Here is a 26,039-nt window from a genome sequence, read left to right as displayed (position 1 = left end):
AGCAGTAAAGGGTTGAGGGAAGATGTGGCAGAGAGCACATGTTGGATGCGAATTATCACTTTTCCACAGTCTCCAGGGGAATCAAGTATGTCACAGATGAGCCTTGATGTTTAGGGCACTCTTTGAAGAAGTGGTTTCTGGAACCATACCAAAAAGCAAAAATACAGGAAGGTTTGAAGGATATAGCGAAAATGTTGGAATACGAGAGCTGAATAAATCTGAAATGTACATTTGGCCTATTGATGTCATGTCTGCAGTGGCAGATGCTTTCAATACAAAGTGGTGAGACAGAGCAGGAGAAATACGTAAATAATATGCCATTCCCTGAGTGCAGTTCTTGGGCTACACTGCACAGGCTCCAAGACTCCTTACCCAATCCAGATGCTGCTCTCATGCGTTTACCCAGCATGAGAGAAGTGCCGGTATTGACTCGAGGGGGCTGGTTTGACGCTCACTCATGGAAATGGAGCCTGAGCTACTTCTCCAGCTCGGCTGTGCAACGCAGCAGGGTTGGTGAAATGTAAGTGTGCATGTCAGTTTAGTCATCCTAAGAAGGCCGGTCAAATCAACGTGCGCACTTACAGTGCCCAAATCTCCTACTCCTTGCTGCTGTCCCTAGAGGATAGCCCCACCCAGCTCTAGACTTAGGCTACTCTGTGGACTTGGCTCAGCCAGGGACAAAATAAAATGATAAACAATTGTTTATTATCAGTTAATTTTTGTATCTGCTGGCTCTGAGCAGTGGGGCGACGCTCCTCCGCCATGACAGAGGAGCCGCCGCTGATCCTGAGCACATACATTGCTCATCTGAAGCATGGGTTGTCCTTCTGAAGCAAACCTTTTTAGATTTCCTATTGTGGAAGATGCAACGTTTTCCATGTCTGCACTGGTAGAGAAAGGAAAGACACTATGAATGTATTCATTTTTGTGTAACTCAAAAACAATATACACAAATATTGCAGTTGCTTTCCATGCCAGAGTAAGGAACATGGTCTTGAATTAAATGAAACACATTTAAATGAAGGCTAAAACAAGTAAGGTAGCGACAAAGCAGGAATCTAACTGCAGACATCACATTCCTCCATCTAAATTCATGTTCAATCTGCAAATGTTATTTGTGATATACATTTGCTTTTTCTTTCACATTATGGACACTTTCCCATTTTTTAACAACGATCCCTAAACACGGGTACTGTATTTTCGGCTTTGGTTTATGCTTCAATGAGAAATTCTCTGTTTAGTCCATGCTTTAGTCAATCACAATTTGCTTATTATGTGTTTTATAGGGGAAATATCTCATCTGCTGGAAGAGAAAGAGTCTTTAATATCTCTGCTGAGCAGAGGAAAACTAGCCTACACCCAACAGACTGAGGATCTAAAGAAGCAACTTGACGAAGAAACAAAGGTAATGCCAACATCATCATGTTAAGAGCTACATCACCTCCAATGTGTATTTTATTTGAAAGGATAATTTATCCGCATTCAATATTTCGCACTGCACTGCATTTGTTCTGCTACACAAGAAGTACAATTCCAATTTAAATACATAAAGATGACAATAGAATTCAAAGGCCTTCTAATAAGTGGAAATAATGTGTTAAATGTACCCTTTTTATACATGTGTGTTGTGTTTCACTACACTAAATGCATTAATTCATACAGGAATTCGAATACAATACAAGAGCATGTCTTCTTTCAGTCTCTTGTTTTCGTAACCTCAATAGGTACATAGTCTTGTTTTCGGGTAAATTATTAGGCTGGATTGTGGTCATTTGAATTTCACATCACAAGACAAAGGATGTAGCTTAAATGATGGAGTTAGATATGGCACAAAATAACAGTTTGATTGAGAAATCCGGGCCACCGGGTTGTGTGATTGTTTCATTTAATGGCACACTTTACGTGTTGAAATCCTGTGATACACTCTATAGAAGGCTGTTAAATGCGGAAAGGGGGTGAACGTGGGTAGAAATTGGTCAAAATTGTATCATTTCAGATAATGCGAAATTCTGACATTTTGGGAATTTCACCCGAACAATTTAAATTTCACCCAGCAAAATTTATAAAGCAATCTAAACAAATATAACACCTGTTCTCTTTAGACTTTATACTTCCACCCTCCTTATCACCTCATTGACTCAACTTTCATATTGCTCCCAGGTCATGCTATGTTTAATTCACAAATGCCTCATTATTTTATTTTCACATAGGCATTTTTAGGTTGAAGCCTGCGATGGCTGCGCATGCGCATTCTCGCTTGCGATATCTAATGAGATTGAGGGAGATTCACTAGGGGGCTTTAAGCCCCGACCCTCTTTCCCATTGGCCGGCGTCACCGATCATGCTAAACGGTGGCTGGCCATTGGGAAAGAGCTTGTGGTGACGTATAGTTTTCTCCCTTTCTGCTGTCCCACTTGGACGACTGACCTGCTTTCCTTCTGCTGCAAAAGTTTTTTTTATCTCTATGGGGGTCAAACAGATGGCCTCATAAAGATAATAATAAACTTTTTGCAGCTGAAGGAAAGCAGGCCAAGGCCCTGCAAGTGGGATGGCAGAAAAACAGAAAAGTATGTGTCATGACGAGATCGCAGCACCCGCGCTTTACTTTTAATGTTCTAAGTTAAGTGCGGGTGCCGCGATTATACCAAATGTAAAGAAATAGATGTTTGTTTCTATTTCTTTACTTTTGATATAATCTCGGCACCCGCTCTTTACAAATCAAACGCCGCCAAGAAATTGAGCAAGACGCAAACAAGAATCACTATTGTCAAAGAGATGTAGAGCATCATCAATGACTTGCAGAAAGCAGACTCTGTTCTGCAGCCTGCTCTAAATTAAGAATGAAATAAATAAACCATTATATTTATGACCCCATCCGACCGACTCGCAGTTTTGGGTTCTGTAGGTAAGTGTGTCTAGAAATTCAGGAATAGACACAAAAGTCAGAAGTAAGGCACCCTAAGAAATAAAGGACCATTCTACTCAGCTTAAGCCATCATTGTCTATTGGACATCCCCAACATTAGGAAATCCCATGATTTTTTTTTTCCTGCCATCTCCTGATGGTGGCATTCCAAATAATCATTTAATAGAGGCTGTTAATGTCGGAGGTCACCCTGCTGGGTGACTGATATTGTTGATGTTAAAGGTACAAACATTCTTCACCCTTGTGAATATTAGCAATAAACATTTGGGCATTGAAAACATTTAAGTGTACTACACGACTATTGTGAGCACAATAATACAAAACCAAAAAAAGAATAAACAACTGCACTGGAAAAATATCTGAAATATGACACCTTCTCAGTAAACAGAGTAGACCTCTTCCACCTCCAATTTTGCATTGCTCCATAGCTCCATCATTCGCCATATAAAATTATATTCAATCTCTTTCTCATTTGCATAGGCTAAGAATGCTCTTGCGCATGCACTGCAGTGTGCCCGTCATGAGTGTGAACTACTACGAGAGCAGTATGAAGAGGAGCTGGAAGCCAAGTCTGAGCTCCAACGGGCTATGTCCAAGGCCAATTGTGAAGTTGGTCAGTGGAGATCCAAATATGAGACTGATGCTATCCAGCGCATGGACGAACTTGAGGAAGCAAAGTAGGTGACATATTTAAGTACAAACAAGTCTCAGGCTCAACCACCCTCCCTCATTTCTGACTGTCCTTTGAGCAAGTGTCTAAAAACTGCATCTACCATAGAAACATTTTATTTTATGGGTATTCATTTCTAAAGCATAACACACCCTAAGATATGTTGTGTTCGGGTACCCAAAATCCTTAAGATGTGGTTCGTTAGTATTTAGGGGCCGATTATGATGGCGGACGGACCTGAGTCCGTCCACCACCATAGAGTAGGAGGGAACCTCCGCATGGCCTGCGGAGTTCCCTCCTGTGCAATTAGGATGTGACTGCCACCCTGGCGGTCACATCCTCTATTTTTACCATTGCAGCGGGTGCAGCTTCAAGCTGCATCCGCCGCAATGGTAAAAATGCATACATTGCATTTGTATGCAGAAAGCGGCAGGCACCGCCGATTACTGCATACAAATGCATGGGGGTACCATAGGTACCCCCCATGTGCACCCCCCACACCCCCTTCACCCAGGGGGCCCGCAACGGGCCCCCGCAGTGAAGTTACACATGCTTTTCCACGGCGGAAAACCCGATGCGGAAAATCATTGTTCACAGCCCATCCTAATATGGCTGACGGTGTCTGAGAGACACCGTCACCATATTAGAGCTTTTCCGCCGCGGTTGTAAGCCAACCGCGGCGGAAAAGCTGCGGACGGAAACCAGGACCCACCAGCCATCCTAATGTGGCGGTGGGTCTTTGGTGGGTCCGCAGAGGATTTTCCGCATCCTCCGGGCCGGCAGTGGCTTCCGCCGGCCCGGAGGATGCGGAAAATCCTCCATCGTAATAGGCCCCATAATGTCTAGAGCTCTCTATCATCAGTATCTATGCATCTTGGTGTGTGTGAATGTTGAGAGGCAGATGAGCACATATACCAGATAATAAAGTCTGTGTAAGTCTTAGCATTAAAGTCTTGAGCATACTCAGTTCTTCAATATGGTTACTCAAATGCTTAACCAATATATGCATGTTTGTAAGCAGTCTCTTGATGGTGGTTTTTATTGACTATCACTCTGTAAAATTATGCATTTCGTGCTTAATCCCGTTTCCACTGCTTTGAGTTTTAACTTCTAAATGTATTCTACTTTCCTCAGTCTATTTTTAGAAAACCTTAGCCAGGGGACTCCAAGACATATTTTATGTACTGGCTGATTTTAAGTCATATTTGCATCCACTGACAAAAAAAACATGGTTTAAAAGAAAGATGTCACCAGTATCAAAAATGTTAAATCTTATTATAATTTACTCTTTACATTATCCAATATATGGCCTATAAGCAGTTATGTCACATGAGCTGTCAAGGCCCAGGAGAAGTCATGAATAAGGTCTATTTTAAATGTATTTCAATATTTATGAAGGGTATCATACTACCAGAAAAAATATTCTCAGATACTGTATTAAATATAATGGTAAACCCACGTACAAATCAGCAGTCGGGGCTCATTTCACACTACTGTGATATTAAATGTGTGTTTTTGCAGGGCTAAATGGGAGTAAAGGAGAGGTAAATAATGGCTGAGTAAGAAATATAAGATTCAGGGCTCACTGGAGGTCAATCATTTAGGGCATAAAAAACTGAAAAATCTAGGTGACTTTGGTATGGGCACTAGTTAAATTATTGACACCTACTTTAATTATGCCATTATACTGTCATATCATGAAAGGTTACATTTGACCATATTTGCTTCTTGTAAGTAATGCTATGAACCAGAATAACAACATTTATAACCAGTGCCATGTAACTCACAGGAGAAAAATTGCTCAGCGCCTCCAAGAAGCTGAAGAGCAAGTGGAAGCTGCAAACTCGAAGTGTTCATCCCTTGAAAAAACAAAACAACGATTACAAGGCGAAGTGGAGGACTTGATGCATGATCTTGAACGAGCCAATGCGGCGGCAGCCATCCTGGATAAGAAGCAGAGGACATTCGACAAGGTATGGAAAAAGAGACCTTCAGAGTTCCTTAAACATTTAATTTTTTCTTTGGAAACATACAGGACATGGGGGTTTTGGAAGAATAAATTACCAGTAAACTAGAGATGTGTGTGTTTTTTGACTGATAATCTTGGCTCTTCTACTGCACATGTGAGGAATTCAGAAACACATTTTAGGGATTCAAATCCCTTTCTAAAGAGGGTCTGCATGCAAAGTAGCATTTTGTGAAATTATTTTGAAAAAACACATTTTTATAATTGGGTGCATGGATGATGCGTTATGAATGCCTAAGAACATCCCTATGACATGCATGATGTAAATCTGTAGCTGTCCCATTTAAATATCTGGAAAAATGGCATTAGTAAAATACCAATATGCACTGTAAATAGCCATCAGACAATTGCTTACTAATCTATTACTGTGCTTATCATCTATCTGCAGGAATGCAGAATGTGTGAAATTAATGCTTTTATATTTCAATATCTAAATAAATTCTTGTTTTTCCTTTTCCAAATCCCATGTAAAGCTTGTGGCGGAATGGAAGCAGAAGTATGAAGAGAGCCAAGCAGAGCTAGAGGCATCTCACAAAGAATCTCGCTCAATGAGTACAGAGCTTTTCAAGCTAAAGAATTCTTATGAAGAAGCACTAGACCATCTGGAAACAGTAAAACGTGAAAACAAAAATTTACAGCGTAAGGACCTTTTCAAATAAGTAAAGACTTGTAATTAATGAAAAAAGAGGAAAAATCATACGAGTGAATGTCTTCGACTGACAGTATTGATTTTCCCAAAAATTGCCACTACAAATTCTGTTTTTGCAGTAACAATGTTGAAACCACACAATTCTCCAGTACATCTCCTTTTAAATATCAAATATTTTCCAAAAATTAAGAAGCCTATCTTGATACATTTTCTAGGATTTATCAAATACTGGCCAGGGACTAATTCCAAATCTTCCCTTGAAACACACACATTTCAAAACGAATTCACAAGTAGATTTATAATGTAGTCTAACATTAGCACAATTCTCTCTGAGTTATCCTTGCATTGTGTTACTAGCGAAATCCTAATACCCTGCTCAAGAACATCACTAAATAGTGGTTGAGTGCTATACCTGAGGAAACAATGCTGACATTCACAGCCACCTCTTCAACATACAAAGGTATAGGTCTAGCCTTTCAATTGGTTGGGTTGGGCTACCAACATTTCGCAATCAAAAACTTCTTACTAATCTCAGTTTCTTAATTTTTCTGACTCCATGAGGACTCAACATGTTACACATGTCTTATTGTTTTCTGCTTTATTAAATACCACAATGGAGTTAAAGCTCATTTGGTAGGAAATAATGTTCAATATTTTAGAAAGCCCAATTGCTTTATCACACTGCGGCTTATAATTGTCAAGAAAGCAACATTGTGTAGAACTGATTTTTGTCAATTTAGTGAACTATTTTTTTATTTACTTTATCCCAAATGTGTTTTATGGTGCTTGATATCTGATTGGAGAAAAGAGATTCAGAATAATAATACAAATTCAGCTTATTCTCTTCAGAAACAGAGCATAGCTGAAAACTTAATTTGCAAATAAGTGATAAAGCATAACTAGTTGCTATCCATATACAGCTCATAACTGTCACCATACATTGAAAAAAATGAATACATTTCACATATTCCAACTTCTACCTGACTTAAATATGGCTGTGGTCGATTGGGTTCTGTTGACATTTCAGAAACACGAAATGGGCATATAGCATTCAGGGCCTCATTACGATGTCTTTCAGGAATTAAACTGCCCGACTCCTTGTCGGATTCGGCTGCTACCACCTCACGGTCGGCAGTTCCGCACAACCGATTACAATGCTTCCGAACACCGTTGGGAAGGACTCCCATTGACTTCAATGGGAGCCTGTGTCCCGAGTGACAACACAGGCTCCTATGGGGAAAAGGGGTACCTGAGGAAAACCTTGCACCTTGTCGTGGGCACCCCATGGTACCTGCCACACTGTTCATAGTTTTAAATGGAGGTCCTATGGGTACCCCCACAGCCCCCAAACAGAGGCCTCAGGATAAAGGGGGCCTGCTAGGGTCCCCCAAAATCAGTTTCCGACAGCCTTTTCATGTCGGACGGACCGAGTCAGAAAGGCTGTCAGAATCCGACATCGTAATCGGTCGATCGGAAATGCTGTCCATAGAGCTGTACAAATTGGCTCCAACCAACTCGGATTCTCCGATTGCCAGTCGGAATCGATTCGAAATGACCAAACGGTTCCCCTTCCGACCATGAGCATCATAATCGGTCAGTCGGAATTTTTTTAGATGGGTACCGACACGGTCTAAGGGAATCCGACTGTCAGTCGGATGCTTTCTGACTCACATCATAATCAGTCCCTTAATTTCTACACGGCAAAATGAGATGTCCTGATGTTTTCTGCTTAGTTCTTGACATTTGTCTGTTGATTGACTGGTGTAATGAATGTTTTAGGTGCTAGCCATAACATCACATTTCATTACGATTCTGCTCTACCTTGGCAGTACTAAACGAGGTAAAAGCACAAAAAATTGTTTAACTCACTCACAGATAAATTATGACGGGCTAACTAAAGTCAGAAAATATTTAAAAAAACTCAATGATAAAATAGACACTTGAGCTCTGAAGATAGTTTGCTGAAATTTTACTAAATTATTGAAGTAGACACCATAGAATTATATGAATTTACTGAGACAACCAGATCACATTTATGAAAGACATAAAATTAGAGACTGCCTTTTCAGAAAAACATACAGGAACCGATTTATAAAAATGGTGTGATATCTTTATAATTTCTTAAGTTATAACTCACCTTGCAATACATAAACTCAGGCACGGTAATGAGACGTAACTTAAAGATAACATATATGTATAGCTCACGATTACCCGTAGGTGTCTCGGCGCTGAATAACAGATGTTTATTGTTACCAAATTCAATGGTACTCATTTTATCAACCTCAGATGGATGAAAGGCTGAGTAGAACCGCCGGGATTTGAACCTGTGACCATGAGGTCGAACACAGGCTCCTGTAGTGGCTGCTTTAGTACACTGAGCCACCAGACCCCACTTAAGAATATCAATTTATGTTATTGACAGTAGATGAGCAGTTTATTAGTAACCCAAACTAGTAAACATGACCATCTGACCCCATAATATATTTCAACACATATCTTCATACTCCACACATACTCTGTGAAAATTGGGTTGCAAGTAACTCTTCACAGTCACCCATACTTATTCATGCAATTTGTAGTTATAATTTATGACTTAGTCAGGTTACCTGATAAATGCTGCAATTGATTTGCAAATTTAGAAGCTGGCAGGGTTCTCCAAATTGTGAACTAACACTGACTCCTCTCGCTATTACATGCCTATATCATCCGGCACCTCTCATAAATAGTGGGTGTGTGCATCTGAAGAGACAACTTCTATTGTTATGCCTCATGTCTACCTTACAGGGCATCTTCAATAAGGATTAGTTGTATATCCTATGCAGATATGCAATGAATAAGCATGTATCAGGTAAATGCAACTGTAAGTATGAATTCTTAGAAAGATGAGAGATGTATATTGGGCTTGAGTGGGGTCACAGATGGTGGCATTGATTGTAAAATTTATGTTCCACAACCCGCATGCCATGTATAATATACATTTTGTTGATTTGTCCATGGGTAGTTGATAAACAACTATTTCAAGTTGTATGGTTTTACGGTGGTGCAACTAGTGCGTGTGTTTTCAATAAATCCTTTTAGAGATATTTTAAACAATTGTACAACACTTTATGAATTGAAGATACCAGAACATGGAGGAAGTTAGGGGCCTTTTCAGAATTATAGACTCAAAAATTTGGATTCCTCCTTCATAAATTCGCCTAAAAAGTTTTAAGATAATAACAGTGATTCCAAAACTGAAAACCTAGACATATGCATAACATACAGTTCTTCGAATGAGACTAAGAAGCAACACACCTGGCCCAAAGCTGTCCCATAACAAAAAAATAAAATACGTTTCGTGTTGCAAAAATCCAAAAAGTTTGTAATCTGAACAAATGAACAATTTATTGGCAATGTTTAGTTACGTTTCCTGAAAACATGTTTTTATTTTCTCTTTACAAATGAGATTCATTGTTTGTAATAAAAGTTCCATACATAGAACACCAATAGTGTGAAGTGACTTGTCTCTTGTGTCAGTTTAGAAATGGATCTACTAATGGGCTACTTAGTGTGCCTGCTTTGGACTTTAATATTGGCAATGCTTTCTACATATTATGTAAATAAATGTTAATTGCTTCCCTAATAATTAAGGGTTCAAGCCAAATGTGATAGTTTATAATGATGGTTGCAATAAATAACAGTTGTGAAAGATCGATACCATGTGAGCAGTGAGGTAGTAGCACCAGTACCCCAATTTCTTGCTCTAAGTAGGCATGGAAATATGCCCACTGTCTCTTGTGCATCATGTCCGTTCCACTAACCTTAGAATTCAGGCCAACGACTCCAATCATAGCCAATGGTTTTAGAACTTCATTCAGTATGACTTCTACTTCTAATGAGGACTACTGTGTAAAAAATTCAACATTTTTGAACTTATGAAATGAAGTTTTAAATGCTCTCCAGACATGGAAAGTTAAGGTACACCCTGAAAATATATACTTTAGTTGCTATCATTAAAATATGGAGTAAATATGACTTGTTCTTTAACGCAATCTTTTCAAATATATTTGGCTTGTTTTTTGTGTGTTTAGATGAAATATCAGACATGACAGATCAGATCGTATCTTATGGAAAGAGCATGAATGAGCTTGAAAAACTAAGAAAACAAGCCGAACAAGAAAAGTCAGAGTTGTTGAGTGCCTTGGAAGAAGCAGAGGTATGTTATATATTCTGAATTAATCAGATTAATTTTCTGAATTAATAGTAGAAAACTAAAGTTCAGAACAGCCATTGGTATTTAACAATGCAATAGCTGGCCCTTCCAGTGGAGATACATTTTGGCGAACATTTTCTCAGTGTTATATATTTTCTGCAAGTCTATAGGTTCACACCTGATACTGTTCCCTTCAGGTGCCATTTTGACTCAATATTTACCCATGAACTCTTCCCCATCTCTGTCAGTAGGTTCATTTCCTAATTATAGTGTTGCACGTCCATGAATTTGGCATATTACCTTTGTAGAGTGCTGAAAAAATGCACATTCCATTGTAAAAGGAAATGGAAATGTCCACAAGGAATATGGATCATATCATGTATATGGACCAGTAATTTAACTTTCAAATCTCCTTAGATGTTCTACAATAAATTTTTAAAAAATTACTTTGTGAGGGAAATATATTTCAATAACCTTCACACAATTACATCCGAACTGTTAACTCAACCCTAGTCCTTTCCTAACCCTAACCCTAAACCTCACTCTAACCCTACACCTCAGTCTGGCCTCAACCCAAATACTAATCTATTGTTAATCCTAATTCCTAACCCTACACTAAAACTATATTGTTTTGTGGGTTTCCAAGTGTTTTTTTTCTATTGCACCCCTAAATGTTTTACCTCTGCTGTAGCTTGAAACCTGCTAAATATTCTAAAAGGCATATGCTTCCATAACACAGCATAATCTTGTCCCCTCAAAGCAGTTCCCACTGTTGGGGATTTAAGTTCTCACTGAGGCCGAACAGTGTATTAATAATTCACAGCTTGCAAGTCAGCAGTGTACAACAAGGAGAACAGAAGAATTAATGAATGATGTGTTACTAAAAGATATGGGCCTTAGTTCCTCTTGGAGATTTAAGAGAGACAGAGCTTGGAAAATGCATACCAGCAGAAGGGTTTTCCCCTTCTCATCTCATTTCTACTCTTTTACTATACCCGCAAATACAAAATGCTTGTGAGTTAATGCAGACATGCTTTTCGACTCTTTGAAAGAAAAAATTAGATAGGAAAGTACTCAAAGGCAAAATGCGCAAAATGCTTCAGTTAAGTGTGCCACGATTTTCATGTCCTACAGAGAAAAAAGCAAAGCAGTTTGTGCACTCACATACAAAAAAAATCATGAGTTATTGGTACCAACTAATCCTCATGAGAGAAAATTATGCCACGGTATTGGAGAAGGGAGGTTTGGAAACTAAAGGTAGATTAGAAATTGGCATCTATCCAATACTTCACTTGGTCAATAAAAACTATGGTCTACCTTAGACGTAACATGTAGGGAAGTGTCACTTTTGGTATAGCCATCCCCAACTTTTACCTGCCATTTGATGTGATTTTGACTGGAAGTGTACTAGGTTCCTGCTAACCAAGTCCCCAGTGCTAGATCTCTTTCCCAAAACTGTACTATTGCATCCACAGTTGGCAACACCTGTAGTATTTCCTGTAAGTCCCCAGTAAATGATGTATCCCTAGTACCTAGGGCACAGAGGCTACAGAGGGTCCGGGTTATGCCCACTTACTACAGGACGTGGTCATATATGCGGCATAGTGACCCTACAGGTAGGTAGCCCATTCTCTACTACCCTATGCTCCCCTTATTCCCCTAAATTCAGTATTTAGGGGAGAACTTGGCACCAGGAAATCAACTCCTGCTGACTTGACAGAAGAAGGTTAACAAGCTGATGTGAACCAACAGTGCCAATGTCTATGGACAACTCTGGACAAGTTGCCTCTGGCCGGTGGAGAAGAGGACCAAAGGAACCCCTGAGCATTGTGAGCCCTGATTCCCCTTGTTGGTTCAGCCCGAATGGCCTCCTGGTCTTTCATAAAACTTTCTGGTATGAAAATTTCACAAAGTTCAAATGTGGAATTTCTAATGGATATGAACCACAAATTTCATGTGAGCTGCTTAAACTCATAAGAGAGACTTCAACTTTTCTGCTCTTAGCTTTTTCAGCCAGATGTTTTGAATTCACCAAAGATTACTGTAAAAGGAACCCTTACACTTTAAACGTTGGAATCAGGCAATCTTAATACTGGTCTCTCTGGACTTTGTGTTGCTCCATAGTTTTTTGTTGGAAGTGTGAAGGTGGAATCTTTTATAAATCTGTTGGGCATTCAACCACATGCACCTACAATTCTGCTACTAGCAAATCTTGGGAGCAGGTAAATGCTGTGGCCATTATCTCACACCTAACAAATGTCCATTCTTTTTCCATTTGCTTTGATTTTTATTGTAAGGGGTTTTCCTGTTTTCTTTCATTGGCTATATATTTATGTTTCCAATAAATCTATGATTCGCTTTTTTTTCCTAATACATGTTATAGTTTTATTTGAAGTTAGTGTGGACATTTTTGTTCTGTCTTAACTGTATGCTTATTTTGTTTCTTATTCCTCACATTTCTCATGCATTTTTCACAGGCCAAATTACCAAATGTGACATGTTCACCTCTGGGATGTTCTTCGGCTTGAGAAATGTGGAAGCTAGTTCAGAGTTCATTGCAAAACAGTGGCCGATCTCCATTATAGTCCAGCAGTCAGACTCTCTACAGCATTGTCTAGCTTCCTTACTGCAATGCAGGAATCAGTTGCACAAATAATGACAGATGTCCGTGTCTGTGGAGGGGGACCAATACCCTCCCAATCAAAGGGGGATTGAACACCTCTCTGAATATAGAATCATTGACCATGCTCTCCTTGGAGAGTCAGAAGGTGTTCAAGGGATTGAGTATGCTTCTTAGTACATGCACAGGTTTGTTACCTATTGGTTGATGTACCTAAAGTATGTCTCTCAGTGTAATTTATCCCTGCTCAATAACATAGACCATGTTGATGGGCAAATGGATTCTCTTATTGCTGTTTGTTTTACTCCTGAGGCGGAAGCCGGGAGGTGTGCTGAGTGAATTGCTGAATTGTGTGAGTGTACCCTCATGTTGGTTGTGTTCACGGATTTTATCGTGACGCTTCCAATATTTTAATTGAATCTCTTTTATTCACGGCCACATTGTTATTTTGAAGCCTGCTACCATAAAGGCAGTTTTAATCCTCCATTTACCCGCACCCACAGTCCTCAGCCGATTCAGGTGCTGAGTTCCTCGGTCCCGGGCTGCGCAAATCGGCAGCGGCCATCTTGGGTAGGACACCTCTCACTCGGCACTCTAGTCGCCAGTACATAAGGAGCCCTCGTGAGGCAGGCACGAGATTGCTGTTTGTTTTACTCCTGAGGCGGAAGCCGGGAGGTGTGCTGAGTGAATTGCTGAATTGTGTGAGTGTACCCTCATGTTGGTTGTGTTCACGGATTTTATCGTGACGCTTCCAATATTTTAATTGAATCTCTTTTATTCACGGCCACATTGTTATTTTGCACTCTGCTACCATAAAGGCAGTTTTAATCCTTCATTTACCCGCACCCACGGTCCTCAGCCGATTCAGGTGCTGAGTTCCTCGGTCCCGGGCTGCGCAAATCGGCAGCGGCCATCTTGGGTGGGACATCTCTCACTCGGCACTCTAGTCGCCAGTACATAAGGATACGGGCATGACTCCAAGCAGCGGACGCGCCGCAATCGCGTCGGAGTCGAGCCAGAGTCCAGCCCGTCTGCACCCGTCAGCGCCAAGGAAGCGCTAGGGGCCAGGGAGGCTGGCCCTATACACACCCATGCTCCAGGTGACCCATTATATACTCTATCCGCCCTAAAAGCCCTCAAACCTCCGTGGCAATCTTGCCATCACTCCTACACCCCGGACTTGTTCATCAATGTTCCAGACTGTGGATGTAACGATAGAGATAATCATCAAAACTCCTCGGACACCACTCATAAGCGGGTTGCCCCTAAGAGGCCAGGCCCTTCCCTCATGTCTAATTACTCCGGTTGTCTTATCAATACCCGCTCGTTAGTTAAAAACAATGTCACCTTCTGGGAGTTCATTCTGGACAAAAACCCCACCTGGGTCTTTATTACTGAAACTTGGGCTACAGACTCCTCTGAGCCCAACCTAATAAATGCGATTCTGGAAGGCTATGCCTTGGCCAGAATGGACAGAGTTGGTCGGAGGGGAGGGGGGCTGGGGATTTTGTATCACAACTCAATAATATGTTGAATCGATCACCTATCCTCCCCGTCTGACCCCTTCCAGGCCCTGTACTTTGCCTTAAACCCTTCCCCCACTGTGTCCTTCACTGGGATCCTGATCTATAGGCCCCCGGGCCCCAGGTCCGCTTTTAGTTTCGAACTTCTCAAGACCTTGGAATCCTATATGGACAGACCCAATTTCACTATTCTTGGGGACTTCAATTTCATTTGGAGAACTCTAATTCCTCTGACACTTGTGGAATGCCTCAGGTAGTGGATAGTCCAACTCACCTAGCCGGGCACACTCTGGACGGGGTTTTCACTAACGATCCCCGGCTTCAGATTGGCCTTCCCCTCCCCCTGTCCTGATCGGACCACTTGGCCGTTCCCCTCGATCTTGTTCTTCCCCTTTCCACTGCGCCCCAGTTGGACAACAACAAGTGGGAATCGAGGAGGAACTTCAGGGGGTTAAACAACGATACTCTTACCCCCTTCATGTCCAACATTAAGCCTCTGTTAGGAATTGGGGACAAGGCTGCAGCCCTTGATCTGTCAAATACTTTGGCAGGTGCCGTGGAATCTCTAGCACCGGCTAAGCAACACTACTCCGCCAGGAAACGGCCCTCCGCCCCCTGGTTTTCAGACTCCCTTAGGGTCCTCAGACAGGGATGTAGGAAACAAGAAAGACTTTGGAGGCTACATCTCGACCCCATAGAGAAGGACAAACACAAAAGACTTCTCAAAGGCTATAAAGCTGCGGACCTGGCAGAAAAGAAGGCGCACTTCGCTAAACTGACTGCTTCACTCAGCTCCCCTAGGGACCTGTTTAAAATAGTTGACACCTTGTCCCTCCTCCAGTCACCTGACCCCATAGTCGCCTCACAAGAACTGTGTGATCAGATCTCCACTTTTTTCCATACTAAGATCATGGACATCTACACAGACTTGGAAGATCTCAACCTTAGCCCTGGGAGCCCCGTTTCGCTCGTCACACCTCCTTTGGAAAGCCAGATGTCTGAACCCCGCCGCCTCTTCACTCACTTTCCCCTCCCTACCCCTGAGCTTCTTAGCCCACTCCTAGACAAACTTAAGTCCGGATCCCCGCTTGACCCCTGTCCTTTGAAAATCTTCAAAGAGTGCAGGCAGGTAATATTACCCCCTCTTAACGAGGTCATAAATCTGGCAATCTCGGAAGGCGTCTATCCCCTTCCTTGGAAATTGGCCATTGTCAAGCCCCTACTGAAGAAATCTACTCTGGACCCTGGGACATTGAAAAACTACCGCCCCATTTCTCTCATCCCTGCCCCTGCTAAGTTACTAGAGACACACCTTAACCAGCATCTGAGTGCCTTCCTGGATAGCTCCAGCTTTCTGGATCCATCACAGCACGGCTTTCGGAAGGCTCACAGCACTGAGTCGGCACTCACAGTGGTTGTCGATAGTATCCGCACAAAGGTCGACAGTGGCCAGATCGCTCTACTGGTGCTGCTAGACCTTACTGCGGCCTTCGACACCCTGTCTCCTTCCATCTTAGCTAGCCACCTCAGTAAGCTGGGAGTGGCCGGTCCAGCACTCAGCCTTCTAACATCCTTCCTTGACCAACGGAAGCAAAGAGTGAAGCTGGGCGACTTTCTCTCGCCAGTCAAGCCTGTGAAGTGTGGGGTCCCGCAGGGCTCTTCCCTGAGCCCCACGCTTTTTAACATCTACGTGGCCCCACTCACCAGGCTTGTAAGATCCTTTGGGCTGGAAGTTCTTTCCTACGCCGACGACACCCAGATTGTGGTCTCCATATCACAATCTGTGAACATAGCGGCCATAAATTTCAAAAACTGTATGGAGGCAGTTGCAGGCTGGATGGTCCAGAACTTCCTCAAGTTGAATGGGGAGAAAACAGAGGTTCTCATTTTTGGAGGCAAACACAAGACCTGGTCAATGGACTGGTGGCCCTCTGCCCTTGGCACCTGTCACACGCCCTCCACTTCGGCCCAAAATCTTGGTGTTATTCTGGACACCACTCTTACCCTTGATAAACAGGTCAGCAGGACAGTTTCTACCTGCTGTGGTGCCTTAAGAATCTTTAAAAAAATCACCCACTACCTCTCCCTACAAGCACGCAAACAGGTCGAGGTGGCTCTTATAGCCTCCCGGCTGGACTACTGCAATGCACTATATCTAGGCATTAACAACGGCCTGGTCCAATACCTTCAGATTGTGCAAAACGCAGCGGCCCGCTTTGTCGTGGATGCCCCGAGGTGTGCGTCAGGCACTGCCATCAGGAGGAACCTGCACTGGCTCCCCATTCAGGCCAGGATTAATTTCAAGACCTTCTGCCTTATGCACCACGCTCTAAATGGGACTGGGCCAGAAGACATTTGTTCCCTCGTGTCCCTATATGTCCCCGGCAGGGCTCTTCGTTCTGCCAATAAAAATCTCCTGACTGTTCCTCGATTCTTCAAGGCCAGATGGGGTGGAAGGGTCTTCCGTTCCCTTGCACCCAAAATGTGGAACAAGCTCCCTGATGACCTCAAGGGGCTTGCCTCTCACGCCCTTTTCCGAAAAAGCACTCAAGACCTGGCTTTTCCGAGAAGCCTACCCATGATTAGCCCACCTCTCTCTCAAACAGTTGTACCATCTTTTAGTGCCTTGATGCCTACGGGTTTAGTTGCGCTTTACAAATCTTAATTGATTCATTCATTCATGTGCATGAGGCGCACACCAACTAGTGATGTCATGTGTACGCATACATACACATTGGATTGCAATGAGCGGCATGCAGATAACTGCAGTCTCTTCTCTAATACATAACAAGCACACTGCACTCTGATGTGGCCAGAAGTGCTTCTTTATACAATTATACTGCATCACAGGGACAAAAGCCTGCAAATGCTTGCGCTTCCAGACCATTAATAATAACAATTCCAGATTTGTGAATCGTGAGTTATCACGCCTAAGGGTATCCAGGTGCTGGGGGCGACGGGGAGATTAAGCGAGCTATTGCCGAGAGTCACATGATGCTGAGCTGCCGCTAGCACCGGGGATCGAACCGTGAGCCCCGTGCGGCGAAGCCAGCCACTCTGGCCACTGCAGCACACGTCTCCCTGCAGGGCAATGTAACTCCTCCATATTCAGCGGAACCTGCTGATACCGAACATGTTCGGCCAATCAGTTCCCTTTAGAAATGTGGGTCTAATTTATGATTACAGTACAGGAATAGCTTTTCATTGTGTGCACCGTAAGTGTTGAATAAATGTTTCAATTGCAGCGAGTCAGCGGGAACTAAGGGCATACATGGCAGGTAAAATGACCTATTTTTACTATGTGAATATCAGTTTTTGTAGTTTTTTGTAGTTTAATGTTCTTGTACGCTTCCAAACTCTTGACTGCACCAAAAGTCTTAGTGTCATTTGCCAAAAAATACGTTCATTTAATGTTTAAATCTGCCTTCTAGGGAAACCTTGAACAAGAAGAGACTAAAGTGGTTCGGATTCAGCTGGAGCTCAGCCAAGTGAAATCAGAGGTGGACAAAAAGCTCGGAGAAAAGGAAGAAGAGATTGATTCTATTAACAGAAACAACCAGCGCGTTATGGAAGCCATGCAGCTCACGCTGGAAGCTGAGATCAGGGGCAAAAATGAACTTCTTAGAGTTAAAAAGAAGATGGAAGGAGATTTAAACGAGTTGGAGGCCCAACTAAACCACGCTAGCCGCCAGGCCGTAGAGGGTCAAAAGCAGCTTAGAAATCTTCAGGCACAGATGAAGGTATGTGTGGTTAATGAACAGTACCGCATTACCTTCGTAGCACTTTGCAAAAACCAAATAATTATTAATATTTTAGTCTTGTGTTTCTTTGCCCTATTGGTATTATTATTTGTTATGGTATCATCTATATAAATATGGTTTTGCTTAATGTTAAATGTGGAAAGTGTTGCAGTACTAATGCTGTTTCGTTGGTGTTATTAGCAGCATTATTATTAACCATTCCTATGCACATGGATATTTTTACAGGCTTTCATTAAGATGTTTAGTAATTGCCACAAGCAATGAAAGCTCTTAGGGTACATTTATTCAGCATATGAATGCGACAGCTTTAAAGTTTTTACTCAGATATTTCATCTGCTCAAAGCAGCCTATGTGTCTGGCTGAAACTGACCACCAAATTCCCACATGTTTGTCCCCATCTCTCAGGGCCAGCCTCATAGTAAGGTGATATTCAGCTACATGTGAACAATATTGTGCAATGCATGGCAGCAGTGTCCCTTGAATATTGCAAATGTAGATAAGGGAAGGTACTTGGGGCAAAATTTACACTCCAGTAGCGAAAATGTATGTTTTAGAACAATACATTTGGATGGCATCTTCCTCTCTACAGAGTAAAAAGGTGCTACAAATTTGTTAAGTTAATGCTGAATGCGTTCATTTTTTTATTTTCAACTTTGGGACCTGGCCGGGAAACGAAAAGCAGCCATGGCAAAAATGCTCAAACCAGCCCTGCTACCTTCATCTACTCACACTGCCTCTCACTTTCTATTAATTCTATTCCCCCTCTCTCTTTCTCTTCTCTCCTTTTTATCCCTCTGTAATCGCTTTTTCTTTACCTCCACCCTTACCTCCCAATGACTGCTGTAGTTACTCTCGAGTGCAAGTGAAAGAAGCAGAAGGAGGGGTTCAGCTCGGTATAGGGAGCCTCTGCATATTCCCTACCAAGCTGTCCATTGCGGCTTGGTGGGGAATATGCAAACTGCTTGGCAGTGAAAAACGGCCAGCTAAGCATTCATGCCCACTTAGTGTGCATACTACACTATGAGCCACCAGCCCCACCCTAACGCAGCCATGTAGCAACCAAAAATAAAATGATTTTAACGTTCATTTATTATAATTTTATTTTTCCTCTTTCACTGCTCTAAGTGCAGTGGGGCGACTATCCTCCAACTTTGCGGAGGAGGGGCCACTGTCATTATGCGAGACCCTGTGACTAGAGATTTTGTGACACGAACTTTAATACCTAGGTTGTTTCAAAAACTCAGAAAGAGATCCCATAAAGCTAGTGCAGTATTGCAAACACTTTTTGAAACTATCGCTTAGTACATCAGGACAACTGTCTTTTAACTTCTCATAATAAAGTACTTAAAAACTAGTAAGTTCTCTTTTTTAAACCAATTCTGTCAATACTATGTCACAGACTGATCATGATATTTTATTTTGACTACCTTATTAGGTATATTCATGACTCGCTGTTGATGTCTTGCAGTAAGAGCACACATTGGTATACCTTCCAGTTCAAAAAACAACTAATGCCTGGTATCTATGTGATGAACTATGACCTTTCAGTACTCATTGTTCCTATTTTATTTTAATATAGGATGCTCAAGTGCAACTTGATGAGGTTCTCAGGGCAAATGAAGATCTGAAGGAAACCCTAGGAAATTTAGAACGCAGAAACCAGCAGCAGCATTCGGAAATCGAAGAATTGAGAACAAGTCTTGAACAGACAGAAAGATCTCACAGGCTCACTGAACATGAACTTATGGAAGTCAGTGAACGTGTGCAGCTACTGCATAGTCAGGTACAAGACTGCACTACAATAAAGTTCACATTTTTCAAATGGTACTACTGTGAGAGCTGGGATAACTGAGTGGGGAATGTAAGGTTCAAATTAGTTAGCCAATGCCTTGTTAGGTTCTTGGGCAGCTCCCCACCTTCCAGTAGGAACTGTGAATTTGTTGGGGAACATAAAGGTAGGGAAGGTGCTAGACTGATTTCATGCACCCCTGCAGGATATGTCGTCCTACATTCCAGCTAGTGCCACCATATGCAAACTCTAAACCTAGATATGGAGCAAATGGTTTTGGCAACCACAGAACATGACAAACCTGAGCCCCCCATCCAGGGATCGTGTTCAGAAATCTAGAACCTTTTCACTCTGCCACTCATGCTCTTTTTCTCTCAAAGAAATATACAAGAAATACACAGAGAGACTTCTTTAAATATTTATTGAACCATTATGATTCATATATAGAATATATGTGCTACAATGATCAATAGACAGAAGCAGATAAAAGTGATTAGCAGTACAAGATCTGTGAAAAGAATGAACAGTTCCACCACCTTGCTAAAACAATGTATATTTGAATGCATATAAAAACAATATATATGTATGTATAGCATATTCCTACGATGCGTTACCTAACCTATATGCTTAGGGTGTATGTATGTGTTCTGCCGAGAATCCCCTGTTAGATGATCAAAACCTTATTGCCTGTAGGGAATGAACGTAGGTCCCCATTCTGGTCACATGTTGGACATCCCTCCTTGCAGAGAGATCAGCAAGCAGCTTGTCTGAGGTATCAGCATGCAGTTACCTCAAAATGATAGCAAGTGCTCCTCTGCCTAAACCTAGAAGGGTGTGTTTATTGATAACAAAAGGCATCCTTGCTCTTGAGTCGTGACCTTAGGCAGGCCGTGATTGTTACGATCTTTTGATAGTTGTGTTGCTTTACGGATAAAAACGAATAACATTTGCACAATGTGTGTACATGATGTTCAAAATTTGATGATAATGTTGTTACTAAGTGAAATTTGAAAGCAATGTAGTTTCAGAGAAACTAATCCTACATTATCACGCACGCAAATCTGCAATGATTCTCCCAGGGCCTAATTAAGACACATGACAATGTAACTGTCGAGAAACCTGAGCTCATCCCTGATAGTTTATGGTGTAACAGGCTTTTCAAAGAGAAATGAAAGTAAAGTACTAACTTCAAAATTAAAGTGACCTGTGCTCTTTTAAAAGGCTGAATGGACAGGGGCTCACCAGTTACCTTGTAGGCTGGTACACTGAAATGCTACTGACTTCAAGGAGCTCCTATGAGGACACCCATTCCAAGAATGTCAAGGGAAAACAGACTACTCTACCACTGCTTCTTGGCCACAGCCAAAGGTCCGGTCCCAATTTTTCAAGGGACTGAATAGCTTCCTCCTTGTCACTCATAAAGGTCACAAACTCAAGGGACAGCTTCCTGGATACAGGGGGAAGCATGCTCAGACATTCCCAATAGCTGGTGCCTGCCAAAATGTAGTTCCAGCTTTTTAGGATGCTAAATATCTTCCTTCTGGGCAGACAAAGTTTCAAAAACTTACAAGGACAGTTTCCAGGATAAAGGGCACAGGCTGCAGTGGGAGACAGCCCCTGCTACTTTCTTATACAGGGTTCCAGCACATGTACTTGTTTCCGCTGGTCTCCTAGTTCTTCTACTATGGTGCCCTTCTTTGCCCTTTATCTCCCTGAAACTATAGGAATCCAGCTGATCTGACCTCTGAGAGGCACATTCACAGAACAGTGAAGAACAGGTCCAGTCCTTTTGCCTTCCAACATATTGATTTTCCAACTTATCACAGTATCAGGCCCTTCATTTCCTGTTTGTCTTGAAATCCTGCTATGATGTGAAGCCTTTGGGAATAGGACATTTTCTTACAGTGGTTACTGGCTAGTCATTGGCAATAGCGCCTATGTTCCTGTACGTCACATCAAAACCATGTCAGAAAACCCAATCACAGGTTGTTGTAAATGGCAGACTCTTCATCCTTTCAAGGGTCTTGCCTTTTTAATTCAGAACCTTCCATTTAACACCAGCAACAAGCCCATTTACATTTGTTCTGGATTTTAGGGAACTTCCTGGAGAGACAGGAACCATCGTGGTAATTGGGAAAACCAACTCCAAAAGTGAGCTCTAATCACATCCTTCCTTTGTATGAAGATACTGTTAGCTTTCCTGCTGGTGTTTGCAAATAATGTTACTGTTATTACCCTTCCCCTGCCTTTATGGCAGGGATCAAATTACAGACCATCTGCTCAAAGAACCTTTGATTTTGGGTGGGAGTCACTTCACAACTTTCAGCTGTACTGGGAAAATCTAATTACTGTCATCATTGCTGGGGGTGCCTATCCTCTTGCAGATGCAGTTACAGATCCACTTTGAGAACTGGCTAAACATCAGATAGAGACGAATAACTTTTATAAAATCATCTTTAGGGCACATCATAATCACAAGTAATTTTTTATACCACAAAGGGTATTTTAATGACCATTTCCTACGTCATTTTTTAAAATATTATACTTCTTCTTAAAGCAGTTCTTGGAAAAATGGAAATGATGCATTCAGCTTTATGCAGCACTTTGATCTTATTATTGTAGAGAAATGTAAATTCTTTATTTGGCATGGATCACGTTTATACATTGTTCGTAGGTGGATTGTTAGTAGGGGTAAGGGTGCACCTACCACTAGTAATAAGGCCACCCATGCAATATAAGTTCCAGACAAGGTCTCAATAAATTATTCCCTTGCTCAACGCTTGGTAGCTGGCAATGAACAGGCAGGCTTAACTTAGGAAACAGGTGTGTAAAGGGTTTAAAAACACCAATTCCTTAAATAAGTAAGACACAACACATAATAAAAATCCAACACCAATTTATGCAAACAGGAAATATTCTTATAGTTAACCTGACACCAAAACAACAAATATCCAATATAGGGAACCAGAGATATGAATTTTTAAAAGAATAAACACTTTCTAGTGCTTAAGAACCAACAACGCCAAATTGAGATATCTGGTCACACTTGGCCGGGACGAAGTCAAAGTTTGAGGCTGACTGGGATGGAGCCCTGGTCAGATACACCAAGTGGGAGGCCTCAGACAAAATGTTATCTTCACACTTAGAAACTTTTCCCGAGGATGTTCTCTAGACAGCGAGCAAGGCAATTCAGTAGGGGGTTCGCCAGCGGGGTTCAGCCGGAACCCTGGTCAAATCCTGTAAATCATGAGCTCCGGAGCTTTCAACAGAACAAACCGGAAATCCAAGCCCGGTTGCTGTGTGAAGTAGTTGGCTTGACTCTCGACATTGGATCACTCTCCTAATGGAGCTTCTTTACAAAAGTTCTCAAAATTTCAGAAGGTGCTCCCTGAAGTTCCTCTGGGGGTCCTAGTGTCCACAAACCAAATCCTAAAGTATCAGAGTCTCTGAGTTGCTCCTCGGAAGTTGGGACTACAGTTCTAACATTGTACCTGGCCAAATCCTTTAAAGTCCAGCTGAAGGTGGTCAGCTGGATTCTTCTTGCTGAAGATGATGTCAGTAGAGCTCTTTTAACCTGTTGCTTTCAGGGAGTCCACTATTCTCTTTTTGAAGCAAGACAAAGTCCTTAGAGCTGTAGCTCCTTGGTGTGCAGCAGGGGCAGTCATTCAAAGTGCAGTCCTCTTGGTGCAGGCTTCCATCAGGGCAATCCTTATTCTTCTTGTCATTTCAGGCATCAGATATTATCCAATTTGCCGGGGCGACAAGTTAGAGGGTACCCCTGTCCAACGGGGTGCATGATGCCACCCAAAAGCATGACTTCTTCCACCAAAGTGGGGCATATTCTTTTCCAACAAAGCACTGCACTCTAAAATTCAACATGGAGAATCTTTTTCTGTGGAGTGAATAGCTGGCTAAGTCTACCTACTGGTGTGCCTCATATCCCTTAACACTACCCTTCCAGACCATCTGAAAATTCCATTCCTGGGGGTCCCATCTGGCTGGGGGGTACTGGATATAGGGGTAGCCTGGCTTGCATTCTTACTGTCCTGCTATCTTTGAAGCTCTGTTTGATTGCCCACCTCATTCCTGACCTAACCTCTGTCTCTATGCAGGCCACTTCTTACCTCATCAAAGCAGTTTGGCTCAGCCTGGCAAGACCAATAAGGAGAAGTTGCTAGAAGGCTGGATTTTGGCTCACAGAAAAGAAAATTTCATAACTTCTTTTCGTACTCATTATGATAAATTCAACAGTGGAAAGTTGTTGTATTTATCTTTACCAATCTTTTAAGCCATGGAAAAATTATTTCAGCTCCCTCCTATCAATAATTAAACTTTATTAAAGTATTTCCATGTTAGCCTATAGAGCTAAATGGCTACAATGTGGGGGGGGGGGAGGCCAAAATTGATAGTTTTCTCTCACCAGGGCATATAAAACATCTTTTAAAATCGTCCTTCTTATTTTTAGGTGGCACCTTACTCTGGGGGCACCCAGGGTAGACCTTAGGGGTGGCTTATATGTAAAAATAAGGCAGTTCAATACTTTGGAAGTACCTTTAACTTCAAATTTGAATTTGCACGTAATTTTATTTTAAAGTAGCTTGCAAAGCAGGTCTGACTTTTAAAATGACAGCAAGCCACACAGCAGTGCATACTCAAGTGCATGAAATCTGCTGGGCCTCTAAACCTACAGGCCCTACCATATACTAGGGACTTACATGTAGGTTGTCAGTGCCAATTGTAATTACACCTAATTACCATATACCTTTTTAATCAGAACACTGGTTCTGTGCCTGGTTTGCAGGGTCCAGGGTAAAGTCAGTGCCAGTTACCTCCAGTATCAGTCAAAACATGGGGAGTGATCAGGGCAGAGAGGATGACTTTCTCACATAAATCATACATCTGTACTCCAATGATTTACATATGCAGTGACATAATTCCTGTTTAAAGTAGGCGTTTCAATATGCCAAGCTTCATTTACTTTGGCATGTGCTGGTTTTAGTTTCAGCTTTCGTCAGATTAAGCTTACCGAGGCAACCCTGGACCATATTTTTGTAGTCACTCATGTGGGTGCTGTAAAGCCATACTGCAGATTACAAGTGATAGTGCCAATGGTGCCCTACCTACAACATATTACTAAGGTCCTTTTAAAAAGTTAACTATGACCATTAAAATTAGTAATTTGTTAAACTTTTTATGGAGCACAACACAATTACTGGGAGATGTGTAGCTATGTTCTACTGCCATAATGAAAATATACCAGTAAATCCAGACTCCAAGAGCAAACATCTCTGGAGAGCACACACAGGTGGGGCAGTTGCATTTCTCTTCACGTACCTTGTGATGGCAAATATGGACTACCAAGGTGTCTGTTGCGAGATAGCACTGTATGAAATTCTCTACAGAGCCAATCCTTGGTCAAGATTGGATGGCTTTCATGCCACTCACAGTTGCCTTCCTCTTATTTGATGCTTTCCTCCCTGACTGTGTTTGACTAGCCCACGGGAGCTTTTCACTTTCGCCATCGAGAGATTTGTCAGTCGACCTGCTCCAAGCAATCATTCCATCTATGAAACAGAGCCATTTTGTAAACAACAGCAGTTTGGTGCATTTCAGTCGTACCTAGTGGTCACTAGAAAAAACTGCAGCAGAGGCGTGGAAGATACAAGGATCCTGACAGACAGTAGACTACTATAAGTAAGCCTTAGCAATGCCAATCGATCTCATTTGTACGTAAAGATAAGCAAGACCTATTGGCATTGACAACCTTTGTTGGGGAATGGGACAAGGCCTGTATTTCAATGGCTCTAATTAATCTTATTTACCCAAACAAATATAGTCCTTATAACAACAAACCACATAAACAAGCATTCGGTCTGATTCATGA

At 41.9% G+C, this 26,039-nt stretch overlaps 1 protein-coding gene across 1 annotated transcript in view; it reads left to right on the top strand.

Moving 5' to 3' along the window:
- LOC144770330 (myosin-1-like) overlaps positions 1–26,039 on the top strand; it is a 266,975-nt gene that overhangs the window by 219,498 nt on the left and 21,438 nt on the right. The window contains exons 28-34 of the mRNA XM_078654762.1: positions 1,287–1,405; positions 3,406–3,602; positions 5,385–5,568; positions 6,095–6,260; positions 10,341–10,465; positions 18,037–18,345; positions 19,946–20,149. Of these exons, the coding sequence (XP_078510888.1) occupies positions 1,287–1,405; positions 3,406–3,602; positions 5,385–5,568; positions 6,095–6,260; positions 10,341–10,465; positions 18,037–18,345; positions 19,946–20,149 (1,304 nt within the window). The remainder of the gene's footprint in view (positions 1–1,286; positions 1,406–3,405; positions 3,603–5,384; positions 5,569–6,094; positions 6,261–10,340; positions 10,466–18,036; positions 18,346–19,945; positions 20,150–26,039) is intronic.

Source organism: Lissotriton helveticus, chromosome 7 (genome assembly GCF_964261635.1).
Source record: "Lissotriton helveticus chromosome 7, aLisHel1.1, whole genome shotgun sequence".
NCBI lineage: Eukaryota > Metazoa > Chordata > Amphibia > Caudata > Salamandridae > Lissotriton > Lissotriton helveticus.
Note: the sequence above shows the minus strand (reverse complement) of the source record. Positions and strands in the feature narration are given on the sequence as shown.